This window comes from Orbicella faveolata, unplaced genomic scaffold (assembly GCF_042242905.1).
Source record: "Orbicella faveolata isolate gen_17 unplaced genomic scaffold, um_ofav_v1 contig_3, whole genome shotgun sequence".
In the NCBI taxonomy this organism is placed as follows: domain Eukaryota; kingdom Metazoa; phylum Cnidaria; class Anthozoa; order Scleractinia; family Merulinidae; genus Orbicella; species Orbicella faveolata.
The window spans coordinates 9,039,594-9,060,821 of NW_028301558.1; the positions used below are offsets into that span (position 1 = coordinate 9,039,594).

At 39.1% G+C, this 21,228-nt stretch overlaps 4 protein-coding genes across 4 annotated transcripts; 2 read left to right on the forward strand and 2 right to left on the reverse strand.

The window, feature by feature from the left end:
- Positions 1-1,640: 1,640 nt before the first annotated feature.
- Positions 1,641-4,564, forward strand: LOC110067906 (uncharacterized). Its single transcript, XM_020775248.2, has one exon. It carries the CDS (start codon positions 1,823-1,825, stop codon positions 3,170-3,172), a length of 1,350 nt encoding a protein of 449 aa, XP_020630907.1. The 5' UTR covers positions 1,641-1,822; the 3' UTR covers positions 3,173-4,564.
- On the reverse strand, positions 4,234-11,443 carry LOC110067903 (large ribosomal subunit protein mL38-like). Its single transcript, XM_020775247.2, has 8 exons — positions 11,274-11,443; positions 10,637-10,762; positions 9,573-9,769; positions 9,044-9,116; positions 8,560-8,605; positions 7,220-7,378; positions 6,354-6,487; positions 4,234-4,471 (listed from the first exon to the last, which is right to left on the reverse strand). The coding sequence occupies exons 1-8, from the start codon at positions 11,392-11,394 to the stop codon at positions 4,368-4,370; spliced, it is 960 nt and encodes a 319-aa protein (XP_020630906.2). The 5' UTR covers positions 11,395-11,443; the 3' UTR covers positions 4,234-4,367.
- A 5-nt stretch (positions 11,444-11,448) lies between these two features.
- On the forward strand, positions 11,449-15,283 carry LOC110067904 (uncharacterized). Its single transcript, XM_089297952.1, has 3 exons — positions 11,449-11,568; positions 13,369-13,422; positions 14,533-15,283. Exons 1-3 carry the CDS (start codon positions 11,536-11,538, stop codon positions 14,626-14,628), a joined length of 183 nt encoding a protein of 60 aa, XP_089154078.1. The 5' UTR covers positions 11,449-11,535; the 3' UTR covers positions 14,629-15,283.
- A 1,326-nt stretch (positions 15,284-16,609) lies between these two features.
- LOC110067930 (uncharacterized) lies at positions 16,610-21,023 on the reverse strand. Its single transcript, XM_089298394.1, has 7 exons — positions 20,744-21,023; positions 19,696-20,258; positions 19,193-19,305; positions 18,828-18,943; positions 17,852-18,128; positions 17,282-17,414; positions 16,610-16,864 (listed from the first exon to the last, which is right to left on the reverse strand). Exons 1-7 carry the CDS (start codon positions 21,021-21,023, stop codon positions 16,610-16,612), a joined length of 1,737 nt encoding a protein of 578 aa, XP_089154520.1.
- Positions 21,024-21,228: the final 205 nt, after the last annotated feature.

The following is a 21,228-nucleotide window of genomic DNA, read 5'->3' on the forward strand; positions in this document are numbered from 1 at the left end:
GTTTTGGGAACCGAATTAACTAGGTTTAACTACAACTTTATTTTCTTATACGCAAGAATAAATTACTTAGTCTTGAGGACACAATTTGCAAACTTGAACCGCTTTTTGTTTTCGTTATAGATTAAAATATTTAAGCACCGGCTAAGCCAGGAGGAAAAATGATTGAAAACGCGACACTCACCTTTTGAAATTTGCACAATAGCAACCGGACGGGCCAAGGCTATTTCTACACGGTGGGGAAACCCATTCATATAATTCACTCTCACGAATGACACGTACGTGTGTAAACTAACGTAAATTAGTAGAATTCTACAAGCACACTAATGTAAATGCTACAATCTGATTGGCTGAGCTACTCGAGCTACTCACTATCGGCCATTAGTGTGAATCAATCAATCAATCAATCAATCAATCAATCAATCAATCAGTCAGTCAGTCAGTCAATTACTCAGTCAGCCAGTCAATCAATCAATCAATCAATCAATCAATCAATCAATCAATCAATCAATCAATCAATCAATCACTAACTTTATTAACGCGTCAAAATTCTAGCTCAAGGTAAAACAGTAAGCTAATTGGGGACACCTTCACTAATAAGTGGTAGTGGCTTTCGGACAATTTTCGTATTTCTATTTAGAACTGAATAGATTTTCTTATAGACGTCTTCCTCGCCGTCTCCGCCATATACGCACAAGGTACCTTATTTATCCAATATCTACCGAAAGAGGAAGATTGGGTACCACCGTAATTCAGCGAGCATGTTTTGTGACATCAAAGCGTACAAGTGCAGCTGCTCATGCGAGGATAACTTCGTTCTGTTGGAGGACTTACAAGAAATTAAGTACTACTTGAACACTCTGTTAGTTGTATTAGTTGTAATCCCCTTTATTTCCTCTTAGATGATAACTATATAACACTACAACTGCTTAAGGTGGCTCCATAGGGTAATCATTTATGGCGTTGCGCGCCAAAGTGTTATGTTTTGAATGTTGTTTTTGCATTCGCTTTCACACCCAGTCCTTGCAAACTTATTACATGTAATAACGAATGATTAAATAGTGTTTTGCTATCATCTCTGTTAAAATTTCGGGCTTTAGTCTTGAATTATAAATGCCCAAACAAATGTGTTTTTTTACTGTTTGTGCGGCTTTATTTGTGATTTTCTTCAATTTTCTTCGGTGAAATTTTCCAAAATTTTTACAACACATCGCTTCCAGCGGGATACGAATTTTAAACACGAAAAAGGTAGGGTTTGTCAAGGCAGTTTTTTCGATTTTTTCAAATTTATGTCCTTTACCGCTGCAAAAAATCTGGTCTTATAGATTTCCCTGAAAAACGAGCTCCGACTAAAGTAAAATATTTACAACCAATCTGCCAAATTTTACGAATTCCACCGAAGGAAACGCGAGAAAATTCACTATCAGTTGTGCTTTTTGTGCTCATGTTGACGTCAGAAAATATCCGAAAACACTGACGTTTTCCTTCGAGCGCGCATAGATTACTTGAGCTTTCATCTTCAGCGCGCGTGCGATCGTTAAACTATAGGGAGCCACCTTAACACTATCCGAAAAATAACTCTCGCACGCGTTGCGTGCCTATGTTTTCGCAATACCAACAGTCAATACACACGTACAGCGGAGTTTCCTCTTAAAAGTCGCCATGTTTGCTCTTTACTCCAGGATGATCAATCCATTGTTTATTTTCTTGTCGAGTAAACGATTTCGATCAAAGAGTAGTCAGATTTTTCATGTGCTGAAAGGCTTACTCGCACACTGTGGAGGAAGAAGAAGGGTAAATGTGCTAATTACCTCACAGATATCAAATGGGTAATAAGTTGATAAAGTCACGAAGTCGAACGAAGACCGATAAACCAACACCTGCCGCTTTTCCGCGTCAACCAATACAGCCATTGAGAGGTACAAGCTCCGTTTTCTCTAATTTCCCTCGGGTCATCGCTGAGTTGCGCCACCATCGCGGTTCTGCTGCTGGAGAAAGCGAAGAAGAAGAAGGAGAAGGTTCTGATAGCGACGAAGAGGTTCACTGTTGTCTGTTTGCACCTGACGATGAATCTGTTCTCGTCACCTGCTCGACTCCAAGACCTTGTGGGCCTTTTAGCCCTGTCATAGGAGTCGGCCATTTGAGAGTGTTCGATATCAATTCGAGTTCTTGCACGAAGGAAGTCATCACTTTCCATTCGCAAGAATGCGATATCTCGAGGGACGGAGAACTTATTACTTTTCTCACAAACTCCGGACGAGGGGAAGTTGCACTTGTCAAGCGAAACAGAAATTCCCGCAGTGGAATTGCAGATCGAGTCGATAAATTCCAGCCTTGCTGTACAGGCATGACTGGCCAAGCGCTTTCTTGCAAATTTTCACCCGATGCCAGACACATTGTGAGTGCTGCTTCTTTAGATTTTCATAGTATGCGCGAGACAAACGAGTTGAGTTTGTGGAACGTCAAATCGATGCAAATCGAAGCCAAGGTAGTTCTGCGCGATGTCACAGATTTTTGTGGATTTGTTACATGTTGCGAATTTTCTCCAGATGGCCAGTACATCGCGGTGTCAACATCTAAAGAACAGCTGTGCATCCTGAGGAGCAAAAATCTGGACGTTGTGACCGTTTTAAGGAGAAGATGTAGAGGAAATATGTGCTGGAGTGTTTTTAATCCGACGTCCAGGCACGAAGTGCTTGCGTGTTGTTTACAGGATGGACGCGTGGAAATCTGGCGCAAATTGGATATTCAGTCTGGGGCCTGTGAACTGCGATATGTTCGTGAAAGAGAGCGTGTGTCACGTGTCAGGCTATACTCTTGTCAGTATTCACCTGATGGCCAAATGCTGGCAGTTGGAACATCAACTGCCAGCATTATTATGCTGAATAGTGACAGTTTAGAAGCACTTTTCTATCTGGACAGTAAAACATCACCAAGCCCTTTTGCACCCAGACACAATGCTACTGTGCACGGCATCGCATTTTCAAAGTCGCAACAGTATGTAGCAGCTGGTTATAGTGATGGGATGGCAAGGATTTGGGCTATGCCCATAAGGTTTGATTTAAAGCATTTATGCCGAGTTGTCATCTTGCATCATGTACCGGCCAGTAAAATCAGTTCTCTCCCAGTCCCCAATGGTATTAAGACATACCTTCTGAACAGGTGTGATAATTAAAACCATGTCCATAAACATTGTAGCTATATTACGATACTGTTATTCATCTGGGACAGGTTGTTCGAAAGCCGGTTAATACTAACCCAAAATCAAAAGTTAACCAAAGTATCAATTTTTCTTGTATAAAAATGTTTTTCATTGCTTATGTATTGTGCAGTTTAAGATTATTAAGGAGGGGGTAAACATGAATTTAAGTTTCATTGCTTATGTATTGTGCAGTTTAAGATTATTAAGGAGGGGGTAAACATGAATTTAAGTGGGTTATGGAACACCACCAGACAGTTGAACGCCCCCGAAAGGGCACCCCAGGTTGGTGGACAACTGTTTGATGTACGTCTACCAATTTTTAACTCCAAATGCTAATTTTCAAACAAGACCAATTCTTCAAAATTTCCTATTTCCATAAATTTAACTAAATCTTTGAGAAAAACTATTTATCTCCAAACATAACTAAAAATCACCAAAAAATTTACAAAACAGCCCAAAACATAGATATGTGGGGTGAGCAGAGAGATTATTGACTGCTTGAACGAGATTTTTGCATTAAAACCATAATACCCAGCCAAAATATGGCCTTCATGTAGACTCCTGCCTTAAAACTCAAAACTGAAAGACAAATAATATAAACAGAAAACCTCACCAAAAAGTTACAAAATTGAAATCAAAATTCTCACTAATCCTGGGTTAGCTTAATCGTGTTTTGAACAACCTGGCCCTTTACAGTACCATTTCACTGTGAGTTAGAGAAAACATGTGAAATGCAATAATGTATGATACCATGTCAGGTTGCCATTTACATGGTCTTACATGAAGTGAACAGTTGGTTTATGCTTTGGGCAAATGGGGAGCAAATACCCCAAATGGAAATCCAAGATCACCAGGATCATGGTGCATCAAAGGACCCGAAAAATGCACTCTAGGCAAGGATTCTTCGATTTCTTTGCTGAATGTGTGATCTTGGATTGATCTGTTTAGTAAAGATTTGGGATTTTCCCAAAGTAATGCACCCCAAGTCAGTTGATGTGAATTACTCATACATGTGTAGAAGTACACTGTTTGAATTCTTTGTACATGTAGAATATTTGTTTATTTACACTATAACATTTACTGGAAAATGTACAGAGAGTTGGTTTTGACATTCAACTACTGGTACATGTTGCATTTTCTAAGATTGTGCTACATTGTCTGAACCATGTCACATATTTCTGTACTTCCTTTCTGACAATTCTCTGATTAGATTTTTCCGAATTTCTTCAGGTTTCAAAAACTCTTTGGCCTTGTACACAGGTTCCGTCATACCTGGGCAAACAAATATCTCTAAATTAATAAAAACCAGAGTATCCATCAGTGTAAATGAAATCTGCAGTGTATAAATAAAATTTGTATCACTAATCAACTGGTAACTGTCCTGCAATTTATTGTTAAATGCGTGACCCTTAAATTCCAGATTTATAAGTAGAGTGTTTTTTGGCAGGGAATTAGAACAGGAAAAAATCTATCTTGGGAACAACTCATGAAGTACATGTGTATGTATGACTCCCAGGAGGAATTAAACAAGCGACATGTACACCAAATGTGGGGCAAGTTTACCAAATATGATAACTTAACACTTACCCAATAGGCCAATACACTCAAAATAATTAACAATTATTGGACGAGGTTGTCAGTGGCGAGCAGATCATTTATTTTCTGAAGCTGAAGGCTGAGGCAAATAATTGATCAGCGAGACACTGACAAATCATGATGTTTTGCGATATATAACCGACTTCAATAATATTGTTGTAATGTAAAAATGTAAATCTTATTTATAGTGGTCATGCACTTAGCTATACAAGCAACTAAGCTTAGCTAGTTTACAGGCATGCCACTGAAACAAGGAAACAAATATTTCAAATAAACGTAACATAGTTAAAAATCCCAATTGGCAGGAGGCAGACCAGTTGGCTATTAATTGAGAAGTGTGACCGAGGATTTGAACTCAGGACTAATGAGGAACAAAACCCGCAAGTGACAGGGTGGAGGACTTGAACCCAGGACCTCTGGATTACAACACCAGCATCCTAAACCACTTGGCCATGCTGCCTCCGTAATGGTTTTATATATAATAACAAATTAATATTTTAAATAACAAATTAATATTTTAAGAGGAGGCCTCCAATCACCTAGAGGCGATATTTAGGAGGGTCCTCTAAAAAATAAAAGTCTAAAATATATGTTTTATCATTCAATCACCAAGTTTGTTTTCATATTTTAATCATTCTGACAGCTCAGGGAAGCAATATGCCATTTTTCACACAAGAGCTTGGTTACAATAATTATTACACATGAACAGAATAATATTTGCAGCAAAACACATTTAGATGGTATTAAGAATGAGCAGACCATTATTTGTAGGCTGTTATTTGCACTCTTGGCCAGTGAAACAGAAGAAAAAATGCATCAAATGATAAGTATTATTATTAATAGTACACTGTAGGAAGGCCTGTATGCCCTAGATCAGGGATAAAATGAAAGGGATTTTCCACTTTTACAATACATGTAACATGTCAGATATCTATTGAGTATTCTACAAAAAAAATAGACCATAGACATATATAATTCAACATACACTAATATCATACAATGTAATGTACAAAAACGTTCAATCAGTGGTTATAAATAATCTTACTGTAACTGTAGCAGTCAAGACAATTAATACCCTTAAAAAGTTGATAAAAACATTCCCCACAGTTAGCAAAAGCAATTTTTTACTTTTGTTGAGCATCGTGAATATTTTTGTTGCCAATATCCGTTAAATTTGCCATATGATTCATTAATGTGGGCACGTGGTAACACAAAATACAAAACATCTTGTACAGGGAGGGGCTTGCAGTTGGTGAAATTACAGACCACATGTGTTAGGATAAGTAAATATATAGTACCAAGTTTCAACATCTATTAAGATTTACAAAGTGAAGTGCAAGGGACAGTGAATTTCTAGAACTTACATGTAGATCTATTTGAGTGTCAAGTGTGTTTATTATCTCACATTATATAGATCTACATATAGTACTAGAAGTAAGTTTTATTTTGAAGTGTAATATTTATGATTATAATAATATATCAACATTCCAATATGAAGTTGTACAAAGTCATGTACCTATATATTAAATAAACTATTATAGATACTTTAATACTGTACCTAACATTTCCATAAATGTTTGGGTGACACTCTCATCCCACGTGGCTTGAAAGAAGCACAAGCCAGCAGGAGTCAAATGGTTGTCGTGATCAGAAAGAAACTTAGCTAAGGAGAATGTACGACTGGTGATATCTCTGTTGAAAACAATAGTTAATTACTGGTTAGTCCACATTACAGAATAGTTTTTATCTGCTACTTGGAGGGTAAGCATCACGTACATGTACTGTAAGCCAGGTACATGTAAATGAAAGTACTCTGGATTACAGATTGAGTGGAGTGCAGTTTGAGCACAGGTAGGGGGTGTGTTGTGTTCTTTGACAAACATGAATCTCACAGAAGGGGTGATGAATGGTAAATGTGAGACTGCAAGAAGGCGAGACTAGCATTTTTGCAAGCCACAGGCATTTTGACCTCTTCAACTGCGAGACTGAGACTTCAATGTGTCATAAATGCGAGCTGCAAACAAACAAATTGATAACAGTAAACAAATCAAATTGGTACTTCAAGGCCCTTAGCTTTTCTTAGCCTCACAAAAAAAGAGACTCGGTGGTCTACAGCTTTGTAAAAAAATCAAGTGCGAGATGCACAAAAACGGTTACAAAACAAGACTGCACAACCTGTAAAATTCAATATAATGTTGTGATACCCATGGTTTTTGAAGGACCATTGGCCACTCCTCACAGTATCTCTGTTTGTCCACTCTTTACAACTCTTTACTAACTCCTAGAGCACTCTCCAAACTTCTTGTAACTTTATAACAGAGCATTACTGTTATACACATGTAGCTCTACATGTGTACAGTCACACACATTTGCCTGTTGTGTTCACCTCACTGTGCTAAGCTTGATTCACAGTCTGGTACGTACCTTCCATTTCTACAGAGGTCATTTCCTAGATCCAGTTTACCACTTTGTTTGAGCAAACAGAAAACAAATCTATGAAATCCTGTTCCCTGGGCTGACACTGGTGGCAGATATTCACAGAGAACCTCACCATTAGCTATTCTGGAGCCTGGAATATTTCCTCTGAACAGAAAGAAAAAGCAGTAAATATACAGGGGCGTAGCCAGGAGAGGGTTTCAGGGGTTCTGGAACCCCCCTTTTGGGTTATGAAAAATAAAGATATTATTTCAAGAGGAAAAAAGTATCAGAACCCCCCTTTCGAAATATAGCGAGACGAGATTTTCATTTTTGAAGAACAACAAAAGAAAATCAATTTAAAAAGGCATCACATGCTAGATCCCAGGTTACAATATTATAAGGGTACATAATGTAAGTTGGACGGATCATAGTATAGGAGCATGAAATGTGGAACTTTTCCATTGGCGGCACAATTGGCTAAAGGATCAAGACCTACCCAGCAGTGCAGATCAGGCATTAGAAGAATGCAACCATGAATTCTTTCCAAATGTACCTAAGTTGCTGCACATCTTATGTAGGTTGCCAATTACCTCTGAAGAATGTGAGTGATCGTTCAGCACATTGCGGCGATTGAAAACTTATCTGAGGGTGACCATGACCAGTGTGCGAGAGTCTGGACTTGCACTAATGAACATCCATTATGGTAGGCAAATTGACATTGGTGCAACAATGACATTTTTGCAAGGTCCTTGCAAAAATGGCAATTGTTGAAATTTGTGCTCGGAATCAAGGAAATGCCATTTATGAAAACCCAAAATTCAAAAATTTTCCACGGGAGTATGCCCCCGGACCCCCCTAGTAAAGAGCGCCTCCGTCACTCAATTGTCAATCAGGCAAGCAATATACATTAGGAACCCGTCTAAGCAAAAAGGCTGGCTACACCCCTGATGTATATTTAATAACAAGGCTTCTTAGTAATACAAAGTATGATTCATGATGCTTTCACAAACCACACAATGTGTTTGAAGTTCATATCTTATATTAAATAACAAAACATGTTTCAGATAAAATGTCATCCATTGTCAGTTGTACAAGATTACCAATTGAAAATGAGCAATAAATAATTTTAATAACAAATTATGCGTGATGAAAATAAGAATAATTAAGGATTATGATGCAAAACAGAAAAAAATGTGATAATGTTACACTAAAATAGCACAGTCAGACTAACTAATATGAAAGGGATAAATTAACTTGGAAATTAACTTGTACAGTGTACATGTACAAATAATTGCTTTTAATTAATGATTGCAGTACAAACTACAATTTTGTGGTTGATGACTCACATCATCCAGTGTAAAAATTCTGTATCCTTGTCTATCAGGTTGCCATCTAAAAGCAAAAATATGTTTATATAAATAAAATTTAATACTCCTTGGAATAGCTATTGATTACTTTTTCTTGAAATGACATACTTTTTATGCTTAGTCTACAGAAATTTTACAGTATATATAAAACTTTATATATCTATAAAAAATATGCACCGATCTTGGTCTTGAAACCCATTTCAGGGGGAAAAGGTTGGGAGAGAAAACAGAGATAAATTTAGGATTTCTGAGGACAAGAGCTAGAAGCAGGTCAAGGAAAAAGTGCTGTGAAGTATACATTCACCAATAATTATTGTACATACAGCCCAGAGGATGGGAAAGTAATGTACAATGTACAGTGTGTGAAATTGGTACAAAAATGATGTGGAGAGCAGAACCATCTGGTCCACTGCCTCCCCCCCCCCCCCCCCCCCCCCCATTACTGAAAGCTAAATGTTTATACCTGGATTAGAAAATACAAGTGTCCAATGGCTGTCTTCTGAGCAGACATAATTGACAGTTGGCTGACAAGAAGCCTATGACAATAAGAAAACTGTGACTAAAACATATCTTGATCTTGGACAATCACTGCACATGTTATATTTGATTTGTCCTAAAATAATATGACATTTTATTATATAGTTACAAGTGTTTTAGTGGAAAATACACCACTTTATGAAACTACATTTGTGATGTGAGTGGTGGACATGTATTTCTCATATCTTCATGTGTGACGAAAGGATATTGATGACTTCATTTTCAGCTTTTTTCACAGTTCTTTGTACAGACAGTCAATGAAAATGGCAAGCAATAAATTCTTTTATAGTCAGAAAAGAAAATTACATGGTGGCTGGTTAAAAAACCATAGTTCACTTTCTCGCAGTGCTTGTTCATAAAAATACTGTTATTTCCTACCATGTGACATCCTCTAAATAATGAGAGAATGATTTTTCATTCAAATTGAAAGTATTACTAACAGTATTGACCCTGACCTGAGAAGGTGTTAAAAAGTTCCCATTATGCACGTGATCTGTCTCCCCAAATGTAACTGACATCATCACTGTTGGTGTGAACTCTTCTCTATTGAACATGTGCTCAAAGATGTCATAATGCCTCGCAAGCTTTGTTGTTATGGAGAATTCACTCTTTGACATCCATTCCTTTCTCACTGTGTCCAGTGGTATGAGTACTGTTGAATTCAAAATCCCCTTACACTGTATGTCATTATAAGCTTAACACTATTAGTTGATTGTGTAAAATGCATATTAAAGGGCACAGATCCCGATCCAAGAATGGAGAAGGGAGACGTGGAAGAGGAGTGAACAAATGCAAGTGGTGCAATCTCTTCCTTCTGGACTTTTCGGTGAGCAACTGAATTTTGATCATTTTGTAAAAAGCCAAGAACATGTTATACTCATGGGCTTCAGAGTTGCAAAAACGTACTGCGCAGCTTTCTGTGCATCCCCAGCCCTACTTGCGGGCTCAGGTAATAATGCAGGCTGCAATAGTGGAAAGATCGGTGGACTGCTAATAAGCAGTAATAAGGTACAGTGTACAAGGATGTAGTTCGGTTGATTTACTTATACTTGGGCAAACATGAATTTTTTCGGCATTTCACTGTTAAGAAAAAAGCCTCCCCCTGCCAGCTGAGAGGCTCTCTTGCTTATATACACTGTATTCAGTGGGTTGCTTATATAGATTGAAGCAACATGCAAAGATGGTTTGTTGAAAATAATGTGTCTTTGTATACTGTGGGGAAAAAAAGAGTTCGGAAACCTTCTTAATGTTAATTTTAACCAAAAAAACTGATTCTCCAGGAAAACAATGCACCAGGTTTCCATTAGTGACATTAAAATGTTGCTGCTTACCTAGAAAATCAGGAAAGCATATAAAGTTCGTAACTCTTTTTGCTTACACAATCAACTAAATTCCTACCAAGTTTTCAAACTTGGGGCCTGGCAAACACACCAAAACTTGCATATACCTATTGCATTTTTCTGCTCTGAACTTATGGGCATAATGTACAAGTTAGAGAGGTTTATGTTAAAACACTAACATTCTCCTTGTCGTGCTGCTTTTTCCATGGCTGGATCTTGCCTGTTTTTCTTGTATATTGCTGACTTCATTTTCCTGAGCTCCTTCCTTTTTGTTGGCAGCTCACCATCTTCCTGGGATTTAGGAGCTGACAGAAATATATTTCAAGACATCACCTTGTAATTGACTACACAACCTAACACTTATCACAATTATCTCATTCAGTAATCGTTGGATGTTGTCTGAGCCTTGGGTGGAATATTTTTTCTTATCCCCGATGATGCCGCAGATCCGTGAAAGCTTGGATTTTTAAACGATTTAAATATCAATTTTACAGTAGTGTAAGGTCTCAATAGAACCTTTGTCAGTTTCATCTCATTCAGTGTAGTGTTTATCCCTACAGATTTTGGAAAGCCAAAGATATTCCGTCTCAGTATATTTGTATCAGGTTTTACAAAGCAGTGCAAAGTCTACATTCTTACACGTAGGTGGCAAATTGTAATATATCTAGAGTTTGAAATTGAAAAGGATAATTTTATGCTTACAAACAGAAGACATGCACAACAGCCCATTCCACTTCCTAAGGGCAACTTTACGAGATGTATTATTTTCTAGGAGTTGTACTTTCTAGAGAACTCCATGTATAAAGGCGTACTTACCTTCTGTACATGCGCTACGTGTCCTGATTTCAAACGTTTGCCTCACAAGACGCGAGGGGAAAGGAAACATTTCCTTCGAAACACGGAAAACGCACCAACTTTTCGCCATGTTGACCGCCATATTGAAAATGCTCGCTGGTTGTGCACATTGCGGGCGCGGTGTGTGACCAGATCCCCCACGGTCGACCCCACGGTCAAGACAATCGCCATCGAAGTAGGGAGAGCCGTGATTCAAGTGTTTTTAAAATTCGTTTAGTGTACTATGCCAACTTCATCTCAGTTGGTTTCTCTTGTGGTAAGTACTTTACAATTCAACGTTATCACAATCTGCCTAGAAATATTCAGCACATTGAAGTGATCATGTTTTTACGATAACTTGAAGTTCAGTGCAGTGAGCAATATCTAACGGCATATTGTGTCGGACAATTTGTGATCACGTTTGGACGGCCGTGTGGACGATCTTCTACTTCTTATTTGCCTGATTGGGCATGCGGAAGAGAGCTATGACAAAGGCATGGTACACCCTCAGTACCTCTCAAAGGGTTGCGTGTTGGGAGGCCCTGTAACTAGCCGCTGTTGTTATAGCACCGGTTATAGGCAATAGGAGCGGATCAGGTTGGTCCTGGTTTGGGGAGGTTGAGAGGGGTGTAGTGGTGGGGGGGGGGGGGGGGGGGGCGGGGCGGAGGGGGGCTGCTCTGTCAAAAACATTACGGGGATGCACCTTGTACCTTTTGGGGAAAAATTGTTGATCATTCTTGCTTAGCCTGAGTTATTGTGGTAATGTTCAGGATTTTGGTCGGTGTGAACTGTGAACTAATGTTTTAGAATTGTGATCACCTAGTGGTGAAGTGGTGAAAATGGGGCGCTTTCCATTCGACCAAAAAGTCCGAGATTTCCACTCCGAAATTGAATGGAACGGTAAAAATTCCGGGAAAAGTTTTCGAAAATTTAGGAATACGTTTTGAGTGCACCCTCTTTAATGGAATTTCCAGAATTATCAAAAATTTTGTGTTCCATTTGCAAGAGATGTCGGGTTTAGTCTCCCTACCAAGCGTGAGCTCACGTGGACACTTGAAAAAGCAATGATGGCGGGCGGAGTAGCGTTTGCCACACTCCAAAGGAACAGCAGTATTTGTTTTTCTGGTAAAATTGCAGGCCGCCCAGATGAATTGCCAGTTGGAATCCGCCCAGTGTGCATTATTTCTTGTGTCAACAACTGACACGTTTCCCTAGTCATCCAGAAATGGTTTTTGAACTCCCCCAACAAGTACACTGGAATAGTTACTTCAAAGTACCCATTTACACGAGTTAATTCCCTCCGCATAAAGCAGGCAACTGCAGCGAGAAGTATTACGTCGCTGTCGCTATCGAGAATGGTACAACTTGTTGTTTCACACTCATCCTGCTCTAAAGCCGTGAAAATGTTCAAAAAGTCCGCCATTTTCAAACACAACAAAGTTTCACCCAGCATGCCCTGTTTTACAGAGCATGTGACCTCGAATTCTGGGAAGCGGTCGGACACGTTCCATTCGACCAGCGAAAATTCAAAAAATTTGAACCAGTGATTTTTGTTGAATGGAAAGCGCCCATGGTTTTGAGCCATCTCTCTTTTCTGTTTGCCATCTTCAGCTTTGTAGGGGAGTATAGGGGCATGCCCATCTATAAACGTTCTGGTACCTTTTTGAGTTTTGTTGGGTAAGCATCCCTGTCATTTCAATAGATGCAAGCTTGTATGATCAAGTTCTCATAAATGACTGTCCTGTGCTTATGCCTGGCATGTATTTAACTTTTTAATTTTTTTTAAATTTTTCACTGTTTTACAAATGAACCAGCTCTTGGTAACCATGGGCAGGCTCCACAACATCAACTATTTTGATAAACTTCTCTTCTGTTTGTTCTATCCAACAACAAGTGACTCTTTGTAAGAAAGAGGGAAATAGAAACTTAATCATTTGCTGGGATGTCTCCTCATATTTGCAAGCATCTTTGATGGTTAAGATTCAAGGCGTATAAGTTTGGCATTTATGGTAAGTGGTACAGGCATTCCTTACATGTAGTTATTATTTGAACATTGTTTTCTTTTTTTTTTACACAGACTGGCCTTGCAGTGGGCAATGTATTTGGTGTGTATTTAGCTCAGACATATGAGGTAAGCTACCCTTGGTGGGATGCTGTCCAACTTTTATGTTGCAGCTTACAGGAGTAATATTATATAGGAGGGGAATTTGAAGAGTGCATCAAGAAAAGAGAAACATTAGGAGAGAAAGAAGCGAGGGCCCACTCAACATGCATTTTCTGTTCTCATGTACCTTCCCCTTCTTTATCAGTACCTCTCCAATGCTGTTATACTGCATATGCAAAGATTATCCCCATCATTCTTGCCATGTTTCCCTGGAGCATTTTGTCAGTTTTCATTCACACAACTGGGGGGAGAGAGACAATGAACATAGTGTCTTGCCCAGGAATAAGGATATTCAATCAGGGCTGTCAATAACGGCCAAACCTGTAACACCTGCTGTGGCTGAGTTTGTTTGATGGGTCCTTGATGTTTGTGGGTGAACCTGCATACAGTTGATACAATTCACTCACAAGTTTGTTACAGGTGTGAAGATGTACATGTAAAACATAATGGCAGCCCTGCTCCCTGCTCCCTGGCTTGGGAGCAGTCCAGAGTCTTCCCAACTCAGAGTCCAAGATACTGTCAATATGCCCACCATACTCCTCACCTAATTATTAGCAGTGAGATAGCTGTGTTTGGGCCAGTAACTCATGATCAGAGTTGAATCTGTACATGTAGGTCACCTTGTGATCACTCTTGCCAAATCATCCTCATACACTGAATAAGAACAGCGTCAGACACTTGTGGAACAACATACATGTACGTCCTTTATAATAGATGTGATTTAACACCATTCATCTCAACAGACTGCTGCTGGTTGGATCAGGCAACTACTAAGTCAGACCAATAACTTGTTTTGACCACATTGTTTGTAAAATGTAAAATACACTGTGTAAAATGTCATGACTAAACTGAATCAAAAGCCTTTACTTTATTCAATGACTTCTTCAAATCATTTTGGATTTTTTGGCCAGACAGTGAAAGCCATGATTCCTTCAAACAAGATTTTTGCACTTTAGCCACTGATTATCTTATTGGTAGTTAATGTAGTTAATTTACTTTTAATCTTCTAATTAATATATATTATTAGATAATCAGTAGACAATTGAACACAGCTTTTTTTATCTCTCATTACTACAGTTACCAAACTTACATAGCCTTGTGGAAGACCTCTTCTCCAGAGCAAAGCAATATGAAAAATCAACTAGAAAGTCTGATGATGAGAAAGAACAGTAACAGCAAGAAGATGCTGTGAGCTCAGAACAGCAAAGACGTGGAAAACAGAAATCATTACCAGAGTATTAACCCAGGGGGGGTCTCCCATATAAAAGGGACGGGGATGCTCATCAGAAATTTTGAAAAGAGAGTTACCAAAGAGTTACCAAAATCCTGTTTTGTGGGCGTGACTTGAAATGTTTTTCACCGCTAAGAGGTACCAGTTCTCAAACAACACATTTTATTTATCTCCTGTGGTATATTCTTTTGGCTCAATACACTAATAGGTACCATCAAAGTTCTGCTGCGGACCTTTTGTGGGAGAACACCCTAAGAGGGACCAAAAACACGTTTTTAACCCCTAAAGGGTACAACGAACACCCCTGTCCTTTTTATATGAAAGTTTCCCTCCCCCGGGACTATTTGTTCAGTGTGAAGTGAACAAAAACGGCGTGACCATGTTTTCAAGAAGTGCTGGGATCACTGATTTTTCTGGACGACTGGATACGAAAATCTCACTGATTTCAAGCTAGACCTGAGTGACGTTTTCTTTTGGAGGAAACTGAGCTCTGTTATAACGTAAGCTTATGAATGCGTTTCATTCACTAGAGGACACGTTATCAATACAAAGTATTGTTCACTGAATTTACTGGATTACATTACAACTGAGGTTGTACGTTGTTGTTGTTGTTGTTGTTTTTTTTTTCGATCTTTTCCACACAAATAAAGACAAATTTTAACATTTGATACAGACTATGTCACAACTCCATCGCAGGGTTACCCCCAGCATTAAGTTCACCGGTACCCATTTATACGCCTGGGTGGAGAGAGGCACTGTGAGACTAAAGAGTGTCTTGCCCAAGAACACAACACAATGTCCCCAGCCAGGGCTCGAACTAGCCGCCCACGCAGACGCACTTTGGGCTTATCACGCGTTCCTTTTGTGACGAAGTGGCTCATTTCTATCATCAATAAGAGTACAGACGGATAAAATTTTAATTTATGTAAGCTTTCAAGTTCAACTTTCAGTTGTCAAACTGTCAACTTTTTAACCAGTGAGATTTTATGGACTTTTTTATTCCACAGCCACTTTGAAAATGTTATGACGCAATTCATCATCAATAAGAGGCTAGGACAGACGCATAAAAAACTGACGTCAATTTGATACATTGAACTTATAGAAGACAAAACAAAGTGGAGGCTATTCAGTATCGATCCTATCAAACTCACGAGTATAAGACTCTTGAATAATGATATTGCCCCGAGGCCTGTTTTCACCGATAGGCAACAGGTAACCTTTGGTGTCTATGAACAGCAGTCAGTACCGTCAGTAGAGTTCAAACTGAATTATAGTTATGTATAGAGCGGTTTTAAATTGAGTGTCGTAAAACCAGAGCCATAGTAGGCACTCTATCCAAGCGCAAAGGACACGGACGATACAGTGAACCAATTAAAACTAGAAGTAATTAAATGTAGCTGACGCAAAGCGCGGGGAAATTTTGTTGGAATGAATCGCGAGAGAGGTTATTGGTTTTCTTTTAGTTCTGATTGGCTGAAAAAGTAGCCCGAAGTTTTTAAGCCAATCGTGTAGCGTTGTAATGCTTTTCGTTGTAATGCTTTTCGGTGTAATTACTCTTCGACAATCAAGTGGAAAGCCGCTCTATAATTAGCTGTTCTTCCTTGTAACAATTGAAACAATTTACAATTTTTTTTTCTTGTGTTATTCCCTTTCAGTAATGTGTTTTCTCTTTCTCGCTGAAAGTCTCGTACAAAATATAATCGGAAATCCTTGTTCAGACGTAATTCTTTCAAGACTCGGTATAATGTGAGAGATTCATCTTAGCTTTTCAATTGCAGAGAAACAATCCTTCATGTAATTACAATCGAGGAAAGAATTTCAATTTTCCGGTAAACTTTACTTTAGCATACCAAAGAATTCCAATTGTTCTCGCTCGGAATCCGAAATAGCATGATTGTTCGAAGGTGTGACATTAGCCCTACATCATGAAGGGGCGCCTTGTTTCGTAGCAACGCCGCTGTTGAATACTACTGGCTCAGTCAGCTCTCGCAGATGGGCTGCAGACAGAAAAATATTCTTGTTGACGTGAAAGTTATCATTAACGCCTTCGTCAGGCGACTTTAAATCTAGCTCGGTTAACTCTCGGAGGTGTGGTTCTGATCGGAAGAGATAGCTGTTGCCGCGATCGTAGTCATCGGGATCTTCGTTTGATAATTTTAAGTCACTGTGATAGTTCTCCTGCGGAATTAAACGACGAAACAAAATTTGAATTCATATTTAAAATAAAAGAAATCTGTTAACGGCATAGAGGTTCGAGACTTCTAGATCTTTTCGCTCTCGAGACATTTTACGTTTTTTTTTTGTAAAGAAACATTGTTTCTTAATAATTATAAGTGGTACAGAAAATTGTAATGAGAAAGAAGATTTAGAACGTGAGTATTGGAGTAAAGAGCAAGTAAGAAAGTGTTATGGGCATGGAACCCTAATTCCTCTTTAGCCCACTGGTTTGTAAAGCCCCGGCCACAAAAATTGATTTATATCATCCTCTTTTCAAGTAACCTTCAAATGATATATTATATTAGGAAACTTGATAAATGTAAGCTAAAGCTCCGGCTCAGTTATAAATAATAATATGGATGAAAAATCCAGGCCCACCTTCCTATTTATGTCATTCGGAGCTGAACGGGGCCTTACAAGTGTTGATTTTCTTGGAGGCAAGACCAATAGTTCTTCCTCTGATGGACACTCGGGCTCCGGCCGCACCCTCACTTCACGCAACCTGCTTCTCCTGAGAGAAAACGTGATTTAGCGTCTAGATGATAAATTCAGTACAAGTTGAGAATGCAGAGAAAGGATATTTTCAGTAGCTATACCCGACGAAGCCTCAATCCAGTTGTTCATGATCAAAAGGCGATGAACGCCAATCCAGAATTAAAAGTTTAAAAAGAGTTTTACTTCTATCGTTCGTAGGGTTTGTTTTCAAGTTAGTTTCACGACATACGTCGCTAGAAACTTTGAGCTACTTTGATAAAGAGGAAGGAGACTGGATAAAATCATGAGCGATATTTTATGACACTGTATTGTAAGTTAGAGTTTTATTCATCCTGGATAAGCTTTATCCGCATTCCATTACTTTGGTTAGTCATGTTCATTGCTGTGCGCGCATTTGCGCGTAGCGGATAGAAATTAAGAAATCAAACATGCGCAGATTTATATCAGTATTACCTGTAAAATGCAAAACCCACGATAATAGCTGCTGTCAGGCACAGGGCTACTAACAAGTAGGGAAGAAAGCCAGAGTAGTCTTGATTCTGAAGGATAGTTGGTATGTCTGTGACCGTCACTCGAACACTGAGGGAGAAAGATGAAGATTTCATAGGGGGTAGGGTAGGACGGTCCCAAACGACCTCTCTCACAGTCAGGATCTGTACTCCAAGGCGCTTTTCCAGTGGTAGTTCGTTCCTCAAAACTACTGTTTTGAAAACGATAGATGGCACGTATTCTGGAAAAGAGCGAAGACAGAAAAATCGACTTATGCTTTGTCTCATTTTATGCATCTGAATAGAAGCCAGCTATGCTTACTACCAATTAATGGAAGCGTCAGTACGACCGCTGCATCCACACTTCAGAATGAAATAAAGATCTTTACGTTTTTTGTGCACTATAAACAACTTGGGATTTTGAAACTGCACTACTGGTTGGCGCTTACGAATAATTATAGCCAATAGCCTGGAGTATTTGAAAGGCTATTCGGGACAACTGCGAACAGGTCAACTAGGAATGACTACGTCTAGGGATTAGCCCAGAGTTCGAGCCTCAAATCCCTACCATCAGAAGTTCTTAATTACATGTACAATGAACTGGCTACACAACGTTTGAATCGGAATATAACCATCGCGATACGAATTGGCGGGCAAGATCTAGGAGGCAAGATGTAGGTGGCAATCAGCGCTGTGGGAAATTCCCCGAAAGCCATAAAATTATTCCTTTATTTACCAAGCTTGCTCGGTCAAGATGGCTGGATATTGGTCTCTTTTTTGGCTAGTTTATGGACCCCGGCTCTGTTTTGGTCCATAATCACGCAAAAAAGGAACTTGGCCAATATCTTGACCTCACGCTTGGTCAATAACCCATATGTATTCTCCTGTTTCCCTGGCATAGATACCTGAAAATAGCAGACAATATCAGATACATATCTCACCTGATCCGGGAATGTGCGGTACGTTATCGGGAAGCTTCATTTTTACTCGGACAACGACTTCTCCGTTTGAACCATTTGTTACTCTCATGATGACATGCGACATGTTGAAGATAGTTCTTGAGAGAAAAAAGAGGTAGTAAAATATTTTACAACCTTAGACTTGTAAAATTTTTAAACGACATAAACTTTACTTATGAATGGATCAGATTGATTGGATGTACATGTAAACGCGCCCTTAGAATACTCTGGGTCAAGTTCATTTTAGTTCAACTTTACTCCCTCCTGAAGCCTTCTTGAATTCGCTGTATTTATGGTCTTGTTGCAAAATAAACAAACAAAGGCAATAACAGCGTATTGTTTATTACCTATTCACAGTGGTGTTCGATGTAATTTGGCATGGAAGAGGCTGTTTAGTACAATATTCATTGACTTTGTTCACCAGCTCAAGTCGTAATTCTTCCTCCGTTGCGGTCGTCCACTGTTAAAAGAAACAAGACTTATTGCGCTATGCTGACTACAGTGCCCGTGCTTCTCTTTGATTGGACAATAAAAATATTGGACAACATCATAGGTACGCAAAACGGGTAGATTGCTACAATAGTTTGTTGAAGTCCTTTCGCAAAACTGATTAATTTCGATTAATCAATCGACCAATCAATCAATCAATCGGTTATTTATTCAGGGAGTGCCCAGGAGTGCGAAGATCCCGTTAAATAACGTAGATTTCTAAATCTAATCGAGATCTTATGGTAAATATATCAAAAATAAAGAAGACCCGGAGTTAAGCACAAAAAAATTAAAGGCTGATCAGTGTACATGTAAGAGGGCTAAGTTACAGTATAATAACAATCATGATTGTATCACTTACATTGTGGTGAGGTTTAATTTCAATTTCTATTCCATCTGTTGGACGAACTGTGCTTGGACTGGGAGTCATCGAGGAACTTTTAACTTTTCTTGCCGGTGATGGAGTAAGGAAAGAAACAAAGCCATGCGAAGTTGTTTGGAAGAGGGTACAAGAAGACGATGGCGACGGTGTAGACAGCAATAATAACGATGACGATGAGACCAACGATAGTGATGAAGATGAAAACTTTAATGATGAAATTGAATCCAGAGTAGAAGTTTGGAAGCTGGATGCAACAATTATCATGCTAAGTTTAACAGGGTCTCTTTGGCTGTAAAGTGAACTGTAGCGCTGTGTTACAGATATCTCTGGCAGATTCAAAATCAACGAGCTTCCAGAATAGAAGGTCGTATGGTAGAAAGCTGAAGACTTTCGATCAGCAGTAGATGTCACCACGTTTACGTGCATTGTGGTGCATAACGAAGATGTTGCTAATGTTATGGACTTTAAAATAGAAGAACTTTCAGTGATGTAGTTTGTTGTTACTTCGGTTGTGACTAAATCGCAAGAGGAGGAAAGACATGCTGCAATATGAAAGAATCAAATGTTTGAACTATTTCCGTTTACAGTAGTTGTGCTGAACTTTACAGATCGATTACAGTTTCCAAGCTTCGCTTACATATATCCAACACTTACTCAATTTCTCTCCTCCGTATCTTTTTTAGCTCGGGATTACTAAAACTACATTCTTCTCTCCTTTTTTTTTTTTTTTTTTTTTTTTCACCTTCACGGTCCTTCACGTTTGAGAATGGATATTTTAGGATACACTAAAAAAGAGTTAAATCGAGAGAGTCTTGTGGCGGACAAATAGCGAAAAATGGACTATCCGATGCTGCTGATTTCCAGAATAGTTAGTCTCCGTCGAGAGTTGCTTGCTCTTTACACCCAGTGAAACGTATCTTAGTTGATGTTCTAACCTATCTATTTAGCTGCTTCTTCGTTTTGCTATAACCTACATACTCTTTCACACCTGTCTTCCAATCACCCACCATATCAACAAACTACGTACCTTGTGTGCAATTATTCCCCGTCCACCCATCTAGACACAGTATCTCCCCGCTTACAGGATCGCAGTTGTAATGACCAAAGGAATCATTTCTGGGAATGCAAACCTTCTTTTTCTTTACACAGTCTGTAAAAGGATCGTACCAACCATCGTGACACACCTTTCTCCCGGCCGTGAAGTTACAATGATAGTGACCAAGACTGTCATTGCGTGACGCACAATAAGTGTGACAGTCTGGCATAAGATAGTTGGCGCCGCAATGCAGCGTGACTGTCACAGTCATGCACGACCTTGCGCCACATAGCCTCTTAGTTTCCTGCATGGCAGATTTAGGATCCGGATCAGCGCCACGAGCTATTGTGAGAGTGTACTTGTCGACGTAATCATGGAGAGCACCTACATCTGACCGCCGTCATCATCCCAGACTTCAACTACAACAGTGCATCCCTAGAGAAGAAGAAAACGCATCAGATAAGTCAAAAAGGGTT